The 18,109-nt window shown below is 34.5% G+C and overlaps 1 protein-coding gene and 1 long non-coding RNA gene across 5 annotated transcripts in view; one reads left to right on the top strand and one right to left on the bottom strand.

Moving 5' to 3' along the window:
• The window catches only part of LOC141379974 (uncharacterized), a 96,597-nt gene extending 90,413 nt beyond the window's left edge, over positions 1-6,184 (bottom strand). Inside the window, exons 1-2 of one of the 2 annotated variants that reach the window (XR_012397136.1) lie at positions 6,066-6,184; positions 4,287-4,395 (exon numbers count right to left, since the gene is read on the bottom strand). This is a non-coding gene — a long non-coding RNA (uncharacterized lncRNA). The remainder of the gene's footprint in view (positions 1-4,286; positions 4,396-6,065) is intronic. The other variant, XR_012397135.1, reaches the window with a different exon arrangement.
• Positions 1-18,109, top strand: part of olfm1b (olfactomedin 1b) — a 62,140-nt gene that overhangs the window by 30,200 nt on the left and 13,831 nt on the right. For 2 of the 3 annotated variants that reach the window (NM_001328415.1, NM_001328414.1), the window contains exons 2-5: positions 430-579; positions 3,285-3,440; positions 8,313-8,532; positions 15,738-15,844. In NM_001328415.1, coding sequence (NP_001315344.1) covers positions 430-579; positions 3,285-3,440; positions 8,313-8,532; positions 15,738-15,844 — 633 coding nt within the window. Of the gene's footprint in view, positions 1-429; positions 580-3,284; positions 3,441-3,783; positions 4,284-8,312; positions 8,533-15,737; positions 15,845-18,109 lie in introns of those variants that run through there. The other variant, NM_001003486.2, reaches the window with a different exon arrangement.

The following is an 18,109-nucleotide window of genomic DNA, read 5'->3' on the forward strand; positions in this document are numbered from 1 at the left end:
AATATAACAGCAACAAACTGCAAAGCAGACCGAATGAAAATCTGTTTGCAGTGTTGTAATATTCCATAAGTACAGCATTGGTTTGGAGACTGTGGAGATTTAGGACTCTCCAGCGGATGTTCATCAATCCTCCATCTGTTCTTCACTCTCAGACAGACTGATTGGATCTGTAAGTCAAGAATGCCACACAGCTGAACGGGACCAGACCCTCTCTGTCTAACAGCTGCCGATCAAACGCAACAATACATCTGTTTGCTTAAATGAAGCTGAGAGTCATCTATCTGCTAGTAGAAGTCATCCTGCTGCGCTTTGATTGGCGGACAGGGATGTGGGTGTGGCCTGAAGCAGATGGGGTTTTGTGTAATCTTGTGTCATGTGTTTATAGTGAAGCTCTGAATGCTGTAATGTTTTCTGTTTGTCCTCTGCCAGGTTTTACCCGCTAACCCAGAGGAGTCCTGGCAAGTGTACAGCTCGGCTCAGGACAGCGAGGGCAGATGTGTGTGTACAGTCGTGGCACCTCAGCAGACCATGTGCTCGAGAGATGCCCGCACCAAACAACTGCGCCAACTACTGGAGAAGGTGAACTGCTGACCTGCAGCGCTCTAGTGGTTTGCCCTTGGGCATCATTTGATCTCTAATGCACTGTACGGTTGCCGCAGACGACCAGAGTTTTCCTCCAGAGATTAAAGTGACCCAGAGGCAACTCGCATTATCGTTCACATACAAACAGGGAGAGTTAATTAGTTCCTCTGGAGCAGGACGGGTGCTGAAGAAAACAGCTTTCCCTCTGATAGACAATGATGCAATTCCGCGAACACATCAGATCATTAGCAGATCTGGAAAAGCTGAAGCACTGACTAGTTTTCTGAAAGTCACTAGAATTGTATGTACAGAAATAGTAACACAAATATGTATATATATATATATATATATATATATATATATATATATATATATATATATATATATATATATATATATATATATATATATATATATTTATTTATATATGTGTGTGTGTGTGTGAGCAATATCACACTCGTAGAACTGCGATAAGGCTGTATATCAGGACTTGTCGGAGGCATGCATTGTCTTAGAGTCCCAGCAATGATGATATACAGACATATCGCACTGCTACAAGCGAGATATTGCGTTTATACAACAATTCGACGGCATAATCATATGTATAAAACAGAAAATCAAACGAGGGAGTCTAAAAATCCTTTTGTGTGAGGAACTACTTTCTTCCGCCGTTCATTCGCATATGCAGCTGACGTCAGAACAGCAGAAAAAGTTGCAACTTTACCAACATCACTTTAGAGCTAGTGTGTGAATGATTCTCTAGCATAATGTCTAATGTGATGACAAAACAGGAGATTTTGCTCACATTTTAAGATAATCGGGCTGAACAGGATGAAATTCCATCAGTCTAAAGAATCTTCCCAGCACGTCTCTGTTGCAATCGTGAAATCACAACAATTACCCTAAAAAAAAAACAAAGCAAAGCAAACACTACCAGATTACTATGGAATAAATACAGCACTACAACATACAAAAGAGAGAGATCGACTTAGAAAGTCATTTACCTGTTTAATAATGATTTGATCAGCTGTAGTTTAAAATTATGCCTAGTTTTTCACCTCTAAGGACTTATTATGCGGTCTCTGTCGCCATCTTGTGGTAGAACGTCAGCCATCTTTGCTCTGCTCAGTATGACATGCTGCCGACGCGCTGTCTCTTAAAAAATTATAAATATTTTTAAAACGGGCACTATCCTTAAAAATAAACTGCATAGTTGAAATCTAAACAACTACATTCTCCACTAAAAAGCCGCAAAATTATATTATGTTGCCCAACAGCAGCAACATTTCTTAAACTGTAGTGAGTTTATTGATTTGCTGTCACTTTATTTGAGTAGAGTAATAGAGAAAGGTGAGGAGGCTGTAACAGAGCTGTCATTGCAGAATATCACACAGCTGTGTGTGTGTGTGTGTATTATATGTTATCAAATTTACTTGGTGAATTAAATATTTTTAAAAAGTTAAAATAAACTACATAATAATAATAATGATGATGATGATTTTTTTTATTTAAATGCAAACTTTGTTTTAAAATAAAATACTAATAATTTCAAATGAAATAGTCAATATTGTGTGAAAAATCTCATGAATTGTTATACACAATTGTTTAGTATACTTATCAGCCTAATAACATAGTAGCTTACAAAATAATACAATTATAATATACATATTTATTTTAAATCTGTAAGCAAACAAATTATTTTGCATAAATAAATAACAATAAAAACAATATTTTGACAAAATTCATCCAAACAGAGAAATAAAAACTATTTAGCAAACAAAAACAAAAACAAAAAACCCCACAAAAGTATTATTATTGTGTTTAATTAATTCTTTGAGGCCCCTAACCAATACATTTCAGTAAATAACAATAGAAAATGCTATTTTATTTTGTTCAGTGGATAACATATTATAGAAAATAATATTTTATATATAAAAAATTATTACATACAATTGTGTAGTACTATTATATATACTTATCAGCCTAATAACATATTAGCTAACAAATATAATTATTTTAATAATAATTAAAATTTTTTACAAAATGTGTAGGCAAACTAAATATTTTGCATAATTAAACAACAATAAAACAACAATAATGTGGCAAAATTCTTAACAGAGAAATAAAATTACTATTTAGCAAAAATGATCACAAAATTATTTATTATTATTATTATTATTATTATTATTATTATTATTATTATTATAACAGTTGTGGCATTTAATTATCAAATTTCAGTAAAAAAATAGAAATAGAAATTTTATTCTGTTTAAAGTGGATAAGACATAATATTTTCACATACAATTTTTTTTGTGAAAATTATCATGAATTATTATTATGTACATATATTTATTAAACAATAGATATAATTGTCTATTATTATTATATATACTTATCAGCCTAATTAGAAATTAGATTACAAAATAATGATAATAATATTATATTTGTTTTACAAAATGTGTCGGCAAACTAATTGTTTTGATAATCAACAATAAAACCAACATTCTGACAAAATTCATGCAAACAGAAAAATGAAATTAATATTTAGCAAACATGATCACACAATTATTATTATTATTATTATGATTAATTGATTATTTGTGGCACCTAATCAAAAGTGAGCACTTAGTAATAAAAAATATAACATTTCTTTATGTACTAAACTCATTGTATTCCCTGGTACCTTCTATATGTGCTTTTAGGTGCAAAACATGACGCAATCAATCCAAGTATTGGACCAGCGGACCCAGAGGGACCTGCAGTACGTGGTAAAGATGGAGGATCAACTCCGTGGCCTGGAGACCAAATTCAGACAGGTGGAAGAGAACCACAAACAAAACATCGCCAAGCAATACAAGGTAAACACCCACAATGCGCACCTCAGGCCATATGGATGCAACACACGCACAATAACACACCCCAGACTGCATGTATCTTATAAATCCTTGTGTGCTTTTAGCGAAATATGCAGACCTGTGCGATATAAAGCATTGTTTTTGACCTTAAAATCAGCTAAATATTTTCAGGATCTGCAGATTTCAGTTTCCACACTTGACACATGCATGAAATGTGATTTTGTTTGCACTCTGTAACACAAGTGAGTGTGCATGTGAGTACGTGAGTCTCTGTGTGTGACTGCCAATGTGTTAGCTAGTTAGCGAGTTAGCTCCCTGTGCTGAGTGTGTTGTTTCTTGCTTGCAGGGCTAACTATAAAGACATGATAGGAGAGCCAGAGGCCAGAAGAAGCAGGTCTAACCCACGATTGGCTGAAGTGGGCGTCAGTCACGCTGTTTATGTCACGATTCTCATATTCTATACGACATTAGCTGTAAGAAACACCCTCCCCCCCTTTCCTTACCAACCACCAATCAGATCTCCTCCTGCATGCTACTCTAAAGAATTATTATTGTTACGTTTTATTTATATGAACTACATTATTAAGTTCCATTGATATATATTGCTATTATTATTATTATTAGTATTTCTACCATTATTATTCTCATCTTTGCTAGTATTGCTTAAGTTTTTTTTATGATTTGTCACTATGAATCTCATGTTTTTGAAGTAATATGCGTTTACTTTGGAAGTCAAGAATTCAATCTTAACATCACATTGTTGTATGTGAGTTGTAATTTCAGCATGTGTCCCTTTCTGCTGTTGCATTCTAAACGATAAACTAATAAAGTCTTTTCCCAATTGTTTACCGTGTTCAGAGCGCTTCATTTTCGCCGATAAATGTCTGGAGATACTGTAGATTACATATATACGGATCTCAGTAGTCACTGCATCTTGGCCTCTGGTCTCTCACTGGCTCTACAAGCACACACACACACACACACACACACACATCAAACACACAAATATAAATGAATGATTACATATAGGCGTCTTTAATTAATTATTAAAGCACCTCAGCTATACATAGTAATCATTTTGATTATTTAATAATAATTTCTTGAGGTGTTTTATGAATTTCTACAAATATTTGCTTTGTATTAAAGGTTTTTCAGATCATCATATTGGCACTATTTGTTGAAAAAGATGCCAAAAGTATGTGGACACCTAGTTATATAAATATTTTTGATCAAAAACAGTTTAATTATTGACTACAAATGATACAATCTGCTTACCCTTTAAAAAGGAAACTACACAAAAGCACAGAGCAAGTATTATGGATAAAAAACATTTAACTGCACTTTATATATCAGACCCCCTAGTTTTTAACAATTTTTTTAGTGATTATTTAGCATTTAAATTACGATTTTTCCAGGATTGAGGACTCTTTGTTGATTTTGCGTTGCGTTCAGCGATCACGGAATCGTGAAAAACTAGGATGTCTAATATGTACTTTCATTATGCCATAATATTGTATTTAAATGATCATATACTGCTGAATCTACTGACAGAAAGATACACTAAAATACACGTCCATGTTATTTCTAACATATGACTTGAATGTTATGTTAAAATACATTTGTAATGATAACACAATGCTATGTTAAAAGTAATATCAACACACTACAGTTAACTAGAAACAAGTGCTTTAGTACAGGGGTTCTCAACTGGTTTAGCCACATTTGGTGGGACCCACATTTTTACATGGTCATCAAGTCGTGACCCAAATTTTTAGAAACTATAATTCAATATTAGGATTTATAATTAATTTGTATGTATTTGTTAACATAAACAAGTAGTGACAGATACATCATAAGAAATTCACCAAGACTTACAAATAAACAATATTTTATTGCTGTCTTTTAACAAAATGGATCAAATTATAGAAATATTACAAAGTAAACTCGACAAATACAGTTAACAATAAACAGTTAATAAAACATGTGTTCTGGTTTCTAAATGTTGTTTTAATTTAGAAGGTTTCATGCTCTCTTATGAGAGCACCTCACTACATATCACACTGAGGCTTTAAGTCTTTTTTTGTCGTCAATATATATATATTCATATTTAATATATTCGGGGTCGTACTTATGATTCGACAACTTTGTTGCAACAATTACATGAAATTTACATGTCAAACTTCAGGGTTGTCGCGCACGCATTACAAAATAAAAGTCCGGTATAAGCAAAATAAGTACAAATTTGTAAAAATTTTTTTGACCTCACACTCCGCGACCCACTGTCGCGAAACACTGCTTTAGTATGTCAGTCAACATCCAAATCTTTTGTAAGTGTACTTTAAAGCACAACAAAGGCATTAAAACAAGGATTTAAATGTACTTTAAAGTAAAACCTACTGTACTTACTAGATGTCAATCCAAGTGTTTGGATAGTTGAAAAAATATATATATATACTTTTGGGTTTTGAAATACACTACAGGTCAATATGCAATAAAATCCAGCACAATATTAAAAGGGTAAAAAGAAGCATTTGTATTAGCGTTACAGGGAATGTTGTTTTCCTTTTTCTTCGGCGAGGTTCATAAAATGATTATTCAAGTCATCTGCTGTGAAAAAACTTTACTGACCTGCACAAAGAAGACCTTTTGCGACCTTTTGAGGTTTTGCGATCACCCAACAGCAACGTGACCTCAGGAGCAAATCACTGACTTTACACCCGACCTCCTTTCCAGATGAGCAGAAACTGCTTTACGGAAGCAAAAAAAATATAATAAAACAATAATCATTATCATTAATATTATTATATTAAAGCAGGATTTTTATCATTTCCTATAAATAATAAATATTAAATACTTTTTTAATAAATAGCCTCATTATTTATTCATTTATTGATATGATTTAAATATGATATTAGAATATGTGTTAGCTTTTGTAAGTGGTTTTATGTTTATTATAGACTATGGAATATTCTCAATAATATTTGTAAAGGAAACACAGACCCTATATGTGCCATTTACATATATTTCAAATAATATAGAAAGCGAGTGCATGTTTTTAATAAAGCTGACGTCGGATTCTATTTTAAATGCGTGTGCGTGTAAAACAATAAAATTTGCAGAAGATGTTAAGGGTTCTTCTCTAAAGAAGTAGTACCTCCCCCCTGTTTAGAGCGTCATTTTGGGCGTTTTACGTTATAACTAACGTGGTTCAAACAATGGATCTCCAACAGAGAAAAACTGTGTTTTGGGAAACACTTGTCACGTTTTTTTTTTCCCAAATGATGCATCGTACTTTAATAGTTCAGTCGCGAGTTACGTTGTTGTTTGGAAAACGCACCCTGACTAGTTCACTTGAATCAGCGAAAATAAAAGCAGAGAGTTACATTTACAGCCCATTCAGTAAATCTGACAGATAAAAATAATCTGTTAGTAAAATCTTATGATTTGAAAAGATTAATTTTGATTTTTTAAAGTGGAACTTTCTCAAGCCAGCAATGCATGAGACTCATTAGGAACAAGGATAAAAGCAGCTATAGACTGATTTCACGCGGCCACCATTTTCAAAAGCGAAATCGAGGCTGCGGTGGGAAGAAACCCGGCAGTATCATTGGGAGTTACATAGGAATGTTGTGTAGCTGGCTGTATATCTTATCAGCGAAGATAAAGTGACACAAAATTTATAATTTCTCCACCTTCCGGGTGAGCCGAAGGTCCGTTCTGAATAAATGGTGAATGTAAAAAGGGATATCAGAGCTCATTTTCAGCTAAGTTAAGGGAAATGGCACTAGTTACAGTAGCTAACGTTTTCTTTCCCAAACACACGTTTTAGATGCCATTTATCAAACTCGAGTTAATAAACTGATTGTTTCACTATATTAGACTTGTCACGATACTGAATTAAAAGAAAAACTGGCAATTTCGCGCTTACATTTAAGGCAATGTTGATGGCTTTCTTAAAACAGCGCTAATTTGCCATTGTGTTCACGTTTTCAACAGAAATGATTGTGATTGGCCAAGAAGGTCATCAGTTCACCCACCGCTGTATACTGAGCACAAACACAGACGAGCCAAGCGATCTGCTTGATGACTCGACTGATCTTGAAGGCTGCTTCGCGCTCCAGTCCGTGTATCTGTGTTTGCAGGAGCGGTAAACTGAGTGCAAACCAAACACAGATACACGGAGACATAAGCGCGAAGCCGTGAAGATCAGTCTTGTCGAGACATCCGCGCTCAGCAGCGCTTCCATGTTAGGGGGAAATAGCTGGGTTTAAAACTTCAGTACCAGGACAACACTATTACAGACATTATATTCTTCCCACCGCAGCCTCGCTTTGGTTCTTTAAAATGGCAGCCGCGTGAAATAAGCGTATTGAATTTACTAATGAAGTCTTTATTCCACATTGCAGAAATGAGGTAGATAAGCACTAAAAGGTTGTAAGAACATATATTTTAAAGGCGGCACAGAGGCTCAGTGGTTACCACTGTCACCTCACAGCAAGAAGGTCGCTGGTTCAAGTCCCAGCTGGGCCAATTTGCATGTTCTCCCCATGTTGGCATGGGGTTCCTCCGGTTTCCCCCACAGTCCAAAGACATGCGCTATAGGTGAATTGAATAAACAATAAATGTGGCCGGAAGGGCATCCTCTGTATAAAACATAAGCTGGAATAGTTGCCAGTTCATTCTGCTGTGGTGACCCCTGATAGATAATGGACTGAGCAGAAGAAAAGTAAATGAATGAATAAACAAAGATATTGGTGCATACACTCTTACTATACATCTAGTATTCAACACTTAGATTGTTAAATTGAGTTCAGACAGCAAGCGTTCAGAGTCAAACAGCTTTCATAGAGCCTTTCCAACATTGCATATTTACAGGCCATAAAGGCAAAAATGGCAGAGCTGCGTCCGCTAATCCCCGTCCTGGAGGAGTACAAAGCTGACGCTCGACTGGTCCAGCAGTTTAAGGAGGAGGTGCAGAATCTGACTGCGAGTCTCGGCCTCCTCCAGCAGGAGATGGGAGCTTATGACTATGATGACCTGCACTCCCGCGTGGTCAGTCTGGAGGAGCGGCTGCGAGCATGCATGCAGAAACTCGGTAAGACATACACACAGAGTCAACATACAGCCAACAAACAGGTCTTTGTTTACTGATTATGCTCACCTGTGCCTTGTTTGGTTTCTCCTTTAATTCTGTGTAATTATTCTCCCTGTTTGGTTTAGTTCTTGGTTCATTTTTGTTGATCTATAGTGTGGTTATTGTTCTAGGTTTTTTTTTGGTGCAATTTATTATTTTATTGTGGAATTTATTAGACATAGAGTATACACAATTCCATGTCTTAACTGTTGTTAATAGAATGAGTTTGCGATTCTACAAATAGTAATATCAGTGATGTTTTTAGACCATAATTTAAATAAATTGCTTCTAATTTAATTTATATAATTTCTAAATTGGCTTTTTAAATGTTATTTATATTAATGCTATTCATGACAGTTTTATGCCACAAATGTTGTTAATTGGAGTCAACAAACATGCATTTTACTTAATAGGCTTTTCCCAGATGATACACTATTCTGTATTGAATTTTTCTGGTCATAAAAATTCCAGTTTTAGTGCAAAAATAGTCCAATTAACAACATTTGTGGCATAAAATTGGCACAAATATGAATAAAATAAAAAAATTCCATATAAAAATTCCATGAATTAAATCAGAAGCAATTCATTTAAATTACCGTTCAAAAACGTTAGTGAGCTACACAAAAACAATATCTTATATACTACTTAAATGTCGCTTTATTAAACTGTAGAATTACATTTGATGACGAAGCAGAGATCAAGGTCTCATAATTACACTCGAATGTGTAAAAAAAAAAAAAATTTCCATGAATCACAAGTAGAGTTGCACGGATATGGATTTTTTGGCCGATATCGATAACCGATAACTTCTCAGATTTGGTGGCGGATAGCCGATATATATATATATATATATATATATATATATATATATATATATATATATATATATATATATAGGCTGATAAATATAAATATTTCAAAACGGTATACTTTTTCTACAGTGAAAAACTGAGAAAGATTGTACTGATCTTATGAACTGAATCGTCTATAGGGTTGGGCCGATAAATGATGCCATCGTCCATCGCCGATGGCTAGGCCCACACGGAATCTGCGCATGCAGAATTTTAGCCTATCAATAATTCTGTTTATTTACTTGAGTAAATGTGTGTAAATCTATAATTATTTAGTTTTTTTTATTAATTTTAGTAATATTATTGACTAATATGAAAATATTCATCTGATTTATTTACAATGCAGTTTGTACAGTCATCTTTTCTGTCTTTTAGTAGAGAAATTATTTAAACGACTTGCTTTGTTTACCAAATAAAGTAAATCTAATTGGATTTGCATTTTAAACATTAAGTTAAAAAGATATTATTTTTTTATTTTACAAATTAAGGTTTTAGTTATGATACCTCAAAAATAATTTCGCAGAAATCCGCAGAATTTAACAAAATTCTCTGCAGAAATAGCAAAAATGTCCACAGATTCCGTCTGGCCCTACCGATGGCTAGGCCCACACGGAATCTGCGCGCGCAGAATTCTGCAGATTTTCCTGCAGAATTCCACAGATTTCTGCAGATTTTTAGCCCATTATTAATTCTGTTTATTTACTTAAGTAAATGTGTAAATCTAAATTTATTCAGTTTTTTTTCAGTAATTTATTACTTTTTATTTAATATATTAAGGTTTTAGTTATGATACTCCGCTGGATACTCCCAAAATAATTCAGCAGAAATTCGCAGATTTTTACGAAAATTCTCAGCATAAATAGCAAAAATAGTCCGCAGATTCTGTCTGGTCCTACCGATGGCCAATAGACAACACGATGCTGAGCCGTCATCGCCGATGCTCCACCCCACCCCCGTCGCAAACCTGCTCGCGAAAAATACACACTCAGGCCCTGTTTACACTAATACGTGTTAGTGTTAAAATGGCATTTTAGAATGAAACAGCCCTCTGAACAGCCCTCCATCCGCTGAAAACGCACATCACGTGACCACATACAGACACAAGTGGTGCTCACTGCAAAACCACACACACAGCCACGCGCTCCTCTGAGCTAGAGACAGAGAGCAGTGCACATCTTTATCAACGTTGTACCCCTGGATCGCGTCTCACTACATTTGCTAAATGTGATATTGAGACATACCAAGTCTCCTAGATATTCCGGGAGTCTCTATGCATTTGCGGGACTCAAAATGCCTGGATAATCTCCCGGAAATCACGCGTCTTCCTCCCGGTCCTCAAATAGGTCACGCACCCTTCTCAACCCCGGATTCCTCCCTGCTCTTCAGACACATCGCCAACCCTGTGTTAGACACAATCGTGTTACAGTATTGTACATATGTACATATATATGATGTCTAAAAAAAAAAAAAACGTTTTGAGAGGTATTTTGGCAGTTCAGAGCCACCGTACAAGCGAAAAGCTAAATACAGATAGCATGTTTTACTTTAGAAAATGTGGAATAGATTCATCGTATTTGGCAATTTAGATTCTTTTTAACACATGTTGGTGCTGCTTGTCAGTCAGATAACTCTTTTATGTTCGTTCTTGCTGTCAATTGCGGGAAAAATGATCGATGAAAAGTTTATGATAAACCGCTTTGAGTTTCACTCAACTGCAGGCGCAGATTTGTCCTCGGAGTAAGATTTTGATACAAACTTGAGCATTGAGCACAGATGACTTTATGACAAACACACAGCAGAATATAAAGACAGAATGTGGCGGTGAGTTGAGAACCCCTTTGCTAGATTCAGTGACTGGCACCCCTCTCCCCCTGCTGCTGTGAAGGCTGTAAGACCATTTAAAGCAAAATACACAATAAAACTCAATCAAACATGGCTACAATGATAAGGAATATGGTTACTTACTGAGATATTAACGCACAGCAATACCACAACAAGAAAGGATGGACTTTCAAGGAATAGACAGTGTGAGGAAAGCTCATTATAGTGCACTGGACAGGACTGAACAACTTCCACCCACGCATGCGTGAGGCAGGCAGTTCTGTATAATTACATAACTTATTGGCTTTAAGATGTCACCTAATTTTGACATCGGACCGATAACGATAAGTTTAAAAATAGCATTTATTGGCCGATAACGATATGGCCGCCGATATATCGTGCATCGCTAATCACAAGCTACAGGCAACTAAAATGAACAGATGTTTTTCAGAGCAACCTTACATCTCAAATAATATATTAAAACAGAAGATCAAATGTTTGTTTTATATCAAATTTGTAATATCACCAACAATATCTACCAACAACAGTAAAGACAAGGAATTTTGCATAATCTGTGTCTAAACTAAACAAAAAATAACTACATGCACCAAAAAAAAATAAGAACCACACTATAGATCAACAAAAATGACCAAGAGCTAAACCCGACAGGGAGTATAATTACACAGAATTAAAGGAGAAACCAAACAAGGCACAGGTGAGCGTAATCAGTAAACAAAGTCAATCTCAGAAACCAAAGAAACCAAAACTAAACATGGAAACCAAAAGAAAATCTCAGCTTAAATGTTTTTAAACACAGACTGTGACAATTTGACCAACTATAGAACTTCAGAACATTGTACCCTTTTGCTGTAATTGTGTCGCTGTGTTACATTCATTTCAAGAGTTCACACTTAGATAATGCTTGACTATTTAAGCAAGTCTGGCATGCTGTTCCAGGAGAGAACCCTGAGCTTGGAGATAGATGAGCCCAAGGCTCCCGTCTGGTCGATAAGCATTAGCAGGGATATGAAATCAGGTAGTTCTCGATAACTTCCTAAGAATAGACCGCTAACTGCACTAGTTTGTAGTAAGTGCTAGTGACTTTAACTTTTGTTGCATGCTTCTTTTGAGTGTGGGAGGAAACCGGATCATCCAGGAAAAACCCACACGAACAGTGGGAGAACATGCAAACTCCGCACAGAGAGTGTCGGTTGGCTCAGCTAGTGTTTGAACCAATGACCTCCTTGCTGTGGGGCAACAGTGCTAGCCACTGAGCCATTGTGTCGCCCGAACTTAGTATTGAGGAGGAGGGAAAAGGGATGGATGGATGGGGGGGGGTAATGAAGTTTATGTTCTGGGATCTGGGATCTGGGATATTTATATTGAATTTAGAGTGATCAGATTGGCTAGTTAGTGATTAGTGATAGGGATCAGCTGTAGTCAATCCTATTACGAGCTCCTCTCGAAATTTTAGTTCAAGAAAGTTTAAGAAGCTTCACTTAAAATATTTAACGATATAACACAATGCTTACTTTTACTGAACCTGGAATATAAAGAAAACTTGCATTTTACAAGGTTAATACAAGTATTAAAGCAATCTTTTCTCATTGAAGACATTGCCCAAAAGTGTCTTTGTCAGATTAGACTACTCAAATTGTACAAATGCATCTCAAAGAACCCTACCCAAGCACAAACATTTTATTAACTCATAATTACCCATTTTAACATCACAATTGTGAGAAAAAAAGAGAGTTGCAAAACATAAAGTCAGAATAGTTGTATCATTAGTCATATTAATTGTTATAGAATAATTATCACTCAGAAATTTATTAGCAAATGTCAAAAATATGAAATCAGAAATAGTACTTTATTTTACTGTATGTATTCTCACTGTATGTAAACCATTCTCTCATTTGAGTCTATTTTTGTGTAATCACAAACATCTTAGACCTAGCTGGTACAAAAATGAAGCATAACTGAGAACTCAGCTCAGGTCTCTGGAGTTATTAAAGAATAAAATTATGCATTCACCATCACAGCTTCTACTTCCCAGCATCCACACACATTGCTTCTTTTCTCTGCTGTGCGTCATCTTTCTCTCTTCTTCACACAGAGTTTCTAGAGGAGAAATCTGGGCCAGTTTCACTGTACAATCAATACAGCTTTAAAACCACTCTGATTTATCTTGCTGTTTCACACACACTTGAGCTTCATCCATGTGCATAGCTTCTGATAAATATAAAAGCCACACACATCAGCTTCACATATTTTCCCTTGCACAATTTCATCCCATGGTGTGACATGAATGAACTTGTTCCTTGCTGTACTTTCCTGAGCAATCAGACTTGTGCCACCCCTTACATTTTCATCAGAAAGGTAAAAATCTACGGGCACATCTGATTTCAATTCAAATATAATCCTTGAATGCCATTTTGATGCAATCACATGAGATTAAATAAAAACACAATCGACATTTGAATTTTTCATGTTCCCACATGTTCTCATATAAATTCATGTGGGTTTTTTTCTGTATATTGATGACGATCAAGACATGCATTGTTCTGTAATATTGTGTTTCTCTGCAGATGTGTGTGCGGCGTTTGCAGAACAAGAGAATCAGGGTTTTGTTCTAAAGATAGTAGAATAATAACTTAGGCCTGTATTTCCCTACAGACAACAGATTACAGCTCAGTATGTTAATCTCACGTACATGTGTTTGCGTGTGTGTGTGTGTGTGTGTGTGTGTGTTGAATAGGGGAGGTTAAGCAGGAAAACACACACACATTTATTACACTTACTATTAACACAACTACAATATCTTTAAATCCAGCCATTTAAATAATGTATTTTAACAGCAGAACCAGCGTAAGTGTTTTTATAAGAATTATCATTAAAGTTTTTTTTATTATTATTAAATAAAGAATTACACATTGGCCTGAACCACACATCAATTTTAAAACCATACACTAGAACAGTAAAACTGGACTAAGAATTAAAGTAAAAATTAGTATGAAACTTGGTGTTAAAGGAGAAACCAAACAAGACACAGGTGAGCATAATATGCAAGCAGAAAAAAACAAAGAATCTCCTGAAAAATCATGAAATCCAACAAATTTATTACAGGAACCACATAAAATCAAGGTCCATCCATCCATCAAAATAATATATTTTAAAAGCAGACCTAGCATAAGTGTTTTTATAAGTGTTTTAGAAATTAAACAAAGGATAGCACACTGGCATGCTCCACACATCAATTCTTAAACCACACAGCCGAACAGCAAAACTGACCAAGAACTAAAATGGAAAGCAGTATGAAACTCAGTGTTAAAGAAAAAAAAAACTATTTACAGAAGGCAAATAAAACCAAAGTCTATCCACCCACCCAACTAACCCACCCATCCATCAATCCATCCAATCTATTTTAAAAGCAGATGTAATGTATGTGTTTTTATAATCCATTTCAATGTGGTGATGCCATTGGCCCATGAACATGTCCTGCTTGTTATCAAACTATTCCATAACTGTAACGAGGCAATTCAATCCTAACCTAACGTTAAAACAGCTTTTATAGCATTATTTATCAATATCTTTTTGGATTCTCGGAAGCTATACAAATTGAAAATGCATGACCGGAAATACGTTGGGACCATTGTTTTTGTTTACATCCCTCAAAATGGTCAATAGGGTGTTTCTAAAACTAAACAAAGAATAACACACTGGCGTGCACCACACATCAATTCTAAAACCACACACTAGAACAAAAAACCTGACCAAGAACTAAAACAAAAAGGAGTATGAAAATTAAACTGTATAAAACAATTTGTAAACATAAAATCAAAGGATCTGCTGAAAAATCATAGAATCAAACAAACTAAATATAGGCACCAAATGAAATCAAACTACATCCTTTCATCCAAGTAATGTATTTTAGCAGCTGAACTAGTGTAAAATCGACCCAGAAATAAAACAAAAAGGAGTATGAAAACACTGTGTTAAAGGAGAAACCAAACAAGGCACAGGTGAGCATAATTAGTAATCATAGAAATAAAGGATCACCCGAAAAATCAGAGTTCAACCAAACCAAAATAAATACCCCCCCAAAAAATGTATATATATTATATGTCTCCATTTATCCATCCATCCATCCATCCATCCATCTATCCATCCATCCATTATCTATTCCATTCCAAGTTGACTTTAAGAACTAAACGTGAGGTGAAATAGAGGTAATAATTAGTGTTTTCCTCGCTCTTTATAGTCAGAGTTCATAACGAAGCTCAGTCAGTGTGACTCAATTAAACTCATTTAACCAGAACCTTCACTCTAAGATACAAGATTACCACAGTCATTATGACTGAATCAGACTCATCATAACATTACAGAATTAAATCTCCAAACTCATTAGACGTGTGACAATTGGTCTCTGATATGAAAGAGTGTGTGTGAGTATATTCATGTATGTGTCTAATTAAATGTGTGTTGTGTGTCCTGCAGCATGTGGTAAACTGACCGGCATTAGTGATGCAATCACTATTAAAACATCCGGGTCCCGCTTCGGATCCTGGATGACGGATCCTCTCGCTCCTGAAGGAGACACTAGGGTGAGTGTTAATGCCCAAACAAGTACATTTGTTACACTCTGGACTATTTTCTTATTGTCCAAATGAAAACATATACTATTGTTTCAAAATTTGCATTGGATTTTTTTTTTATTTTTTTTATAAATCTTAAGCTCAACTGATTCCCAAAGCTCCATGATTTAGATTAGTGTGATTATTATTGTGATTGTTTATTTTTCAGCTTTCTATATATTGAAAAGCATTTTATTCCAGTGTTACTTATTTCCAGCAGCCTTAAGTGTCACATGATTAATCAGAAATCAATTTAATATGCACATATGCTCATCAAAAAAAAAAATTATTATCATTAAAAACAGTTCTACCTAATATTTTTTATGGAAACTGTGATACATTTTTCATGCATTTTCAACATTTGCATGTATCTCTTAGTATTTGGTAATAAGCACAACACTAATTTCTGTGTGTAGGACGTACATACAGGATTCATTTCTGAGATTCATTAACATTCTGATAGCGGAGATCAGATTATTTTTATGCCCGCAGTAAAAAACCCATGAGCACATAGCTCACGGCAATCACTTCATAAAGAATCAAATACACAGAAAAACAAACCTCAAGGCCGAGCCATCTTATACAAACGCAGATATATTTACACGAGGAAAACTCAGATAGGTCATCATATACAGTTGAAGTCCGAATTGGTAGCCCCCCTGAATTATTTCCCCCCTGTAAATTTTTCCCCCAAATTTTAGTTGAACAGTTTAGTTTAGGAAAGAAGATTAATCTCAAGCAAAGTTGTAGTCAGAATTATTAGCCCTCCTGAATTATTAGCCACCCTGTATATTTCCCCCCATTTTCTGTTTAACAGAGAGATTTTTTCAACAGATTTCTGAACAGAATAGTTTTAATAAATCATTTCTAATAACTGATTTCATTATGTTTACCGTGATGACAGTACACAATATTTTGCTGGATACTTTTCCAGATATTCAGCTTAAAGTAACATTAAAAGGCTAAATTTGGTTAATTATGCAAGTTTTGTTAGAGTAATTAGGCAAGTCATTGTATAAGGATGGTTTGTTCTGTAGACAATCTAAATATTGCTCAAGGCAAATAATATTGACCTTTAAATGTGTTTAAAAAATTAAAAACTGCTTTTGTTCTAGCCGAAATAAAACAAATAAGACTTTCTCCAGAAGAAAGAAATATTATAGGAAAAACTGTGGAAAATTCCTTGCTCTGTTAATCATCATTTAGCAAATATTTAAAAAAAGAAATATTCACAGGAGGGCTAATACTTTTAATTACACACCACACAAAATAGAAGTTAAGTGGCACAATAAAATTATTCACCCATCAAACATTTCAGAAAGCATAATATAAATATTATAAATAAATATTATAGCCCTATGCTGTAGAAGATTCAATTTATTTTCATATGGAAACAAACAAAAAATAAAAATAAACATTAACTTTTTTATTAAGCATATTACTTATAAGTAATGTTATTTATACATTTTTAAAATACTATAATATAAAACTAATTATATTGTACATGCTAGTTTATATTTATAAAGCAATTGCTTTTTAATTACATCAAATTAATAAATAACAGATCAATACTAATAATTTTTTTGTAACAGTTATTGTTTTCTGAGTCTACTTTTAATTAGGTAAATACTATAAATGTTTTATTCACTGCATGTTTGCACTTAATAACAATAATAATAATATAATATTAACCTTTTTTTTTCAGAAAACTATTTTAAAAATATTTCCAATTGTGCCGTTGACTTTGAATTTTTTTCTAGATGTCCGTAACAACCAAAGAAATCCATATACGCAAAGAAAACTAAACTAATTAGATTACAAATGAAATGATGTGTAATAAAACACAATGAAATGACGCAGGGAAAAGTATTGAACACATGAAGAAAGGGAGCTGTAGAAAGGCAGTGAAGGCCCAGACAGCAGCTGAAATCTCTCAGTAGTTATTCAGCAACCCTCTGCTCTTTGTCATTGTAAATGGATATTAGCTGCTTCAGTCCAACATCTACATTAGCAGATGATGAAGATGAAAGCAGGGTGGACATTTAAGCAAGACAATGATCCAAAAGGAAACTCTCAATGCTTTCAGAAAAAGAAAATCAAGCTGTAGAATGGCCCGGCCAATCACCTGATCTGAATCCAATACAAAATATAAATATAAAGATCAGATTTAATAGACCCACAGAACCATCCTGATTTTTGTACTCTGTTGAAGTCTGTCAAAAATTCACACCTGAG

The sequence above is a fragment of the Danio rerio genome, chromosome 21 (genome assembly GCF_049306965.1).
Source record: "Danio rerio strain Tuebingen ecotype United States chromosome 21, GRCz12tu, whole genome shotgun sequence".
In the NCBI taxonomy this organism is placed as follows: domain Eukaryota; kingdom Metazoa; phylum Chordata; class Actinopteri; order Cypriniformes; family Danionidae; genus Danio; species Danio rerio.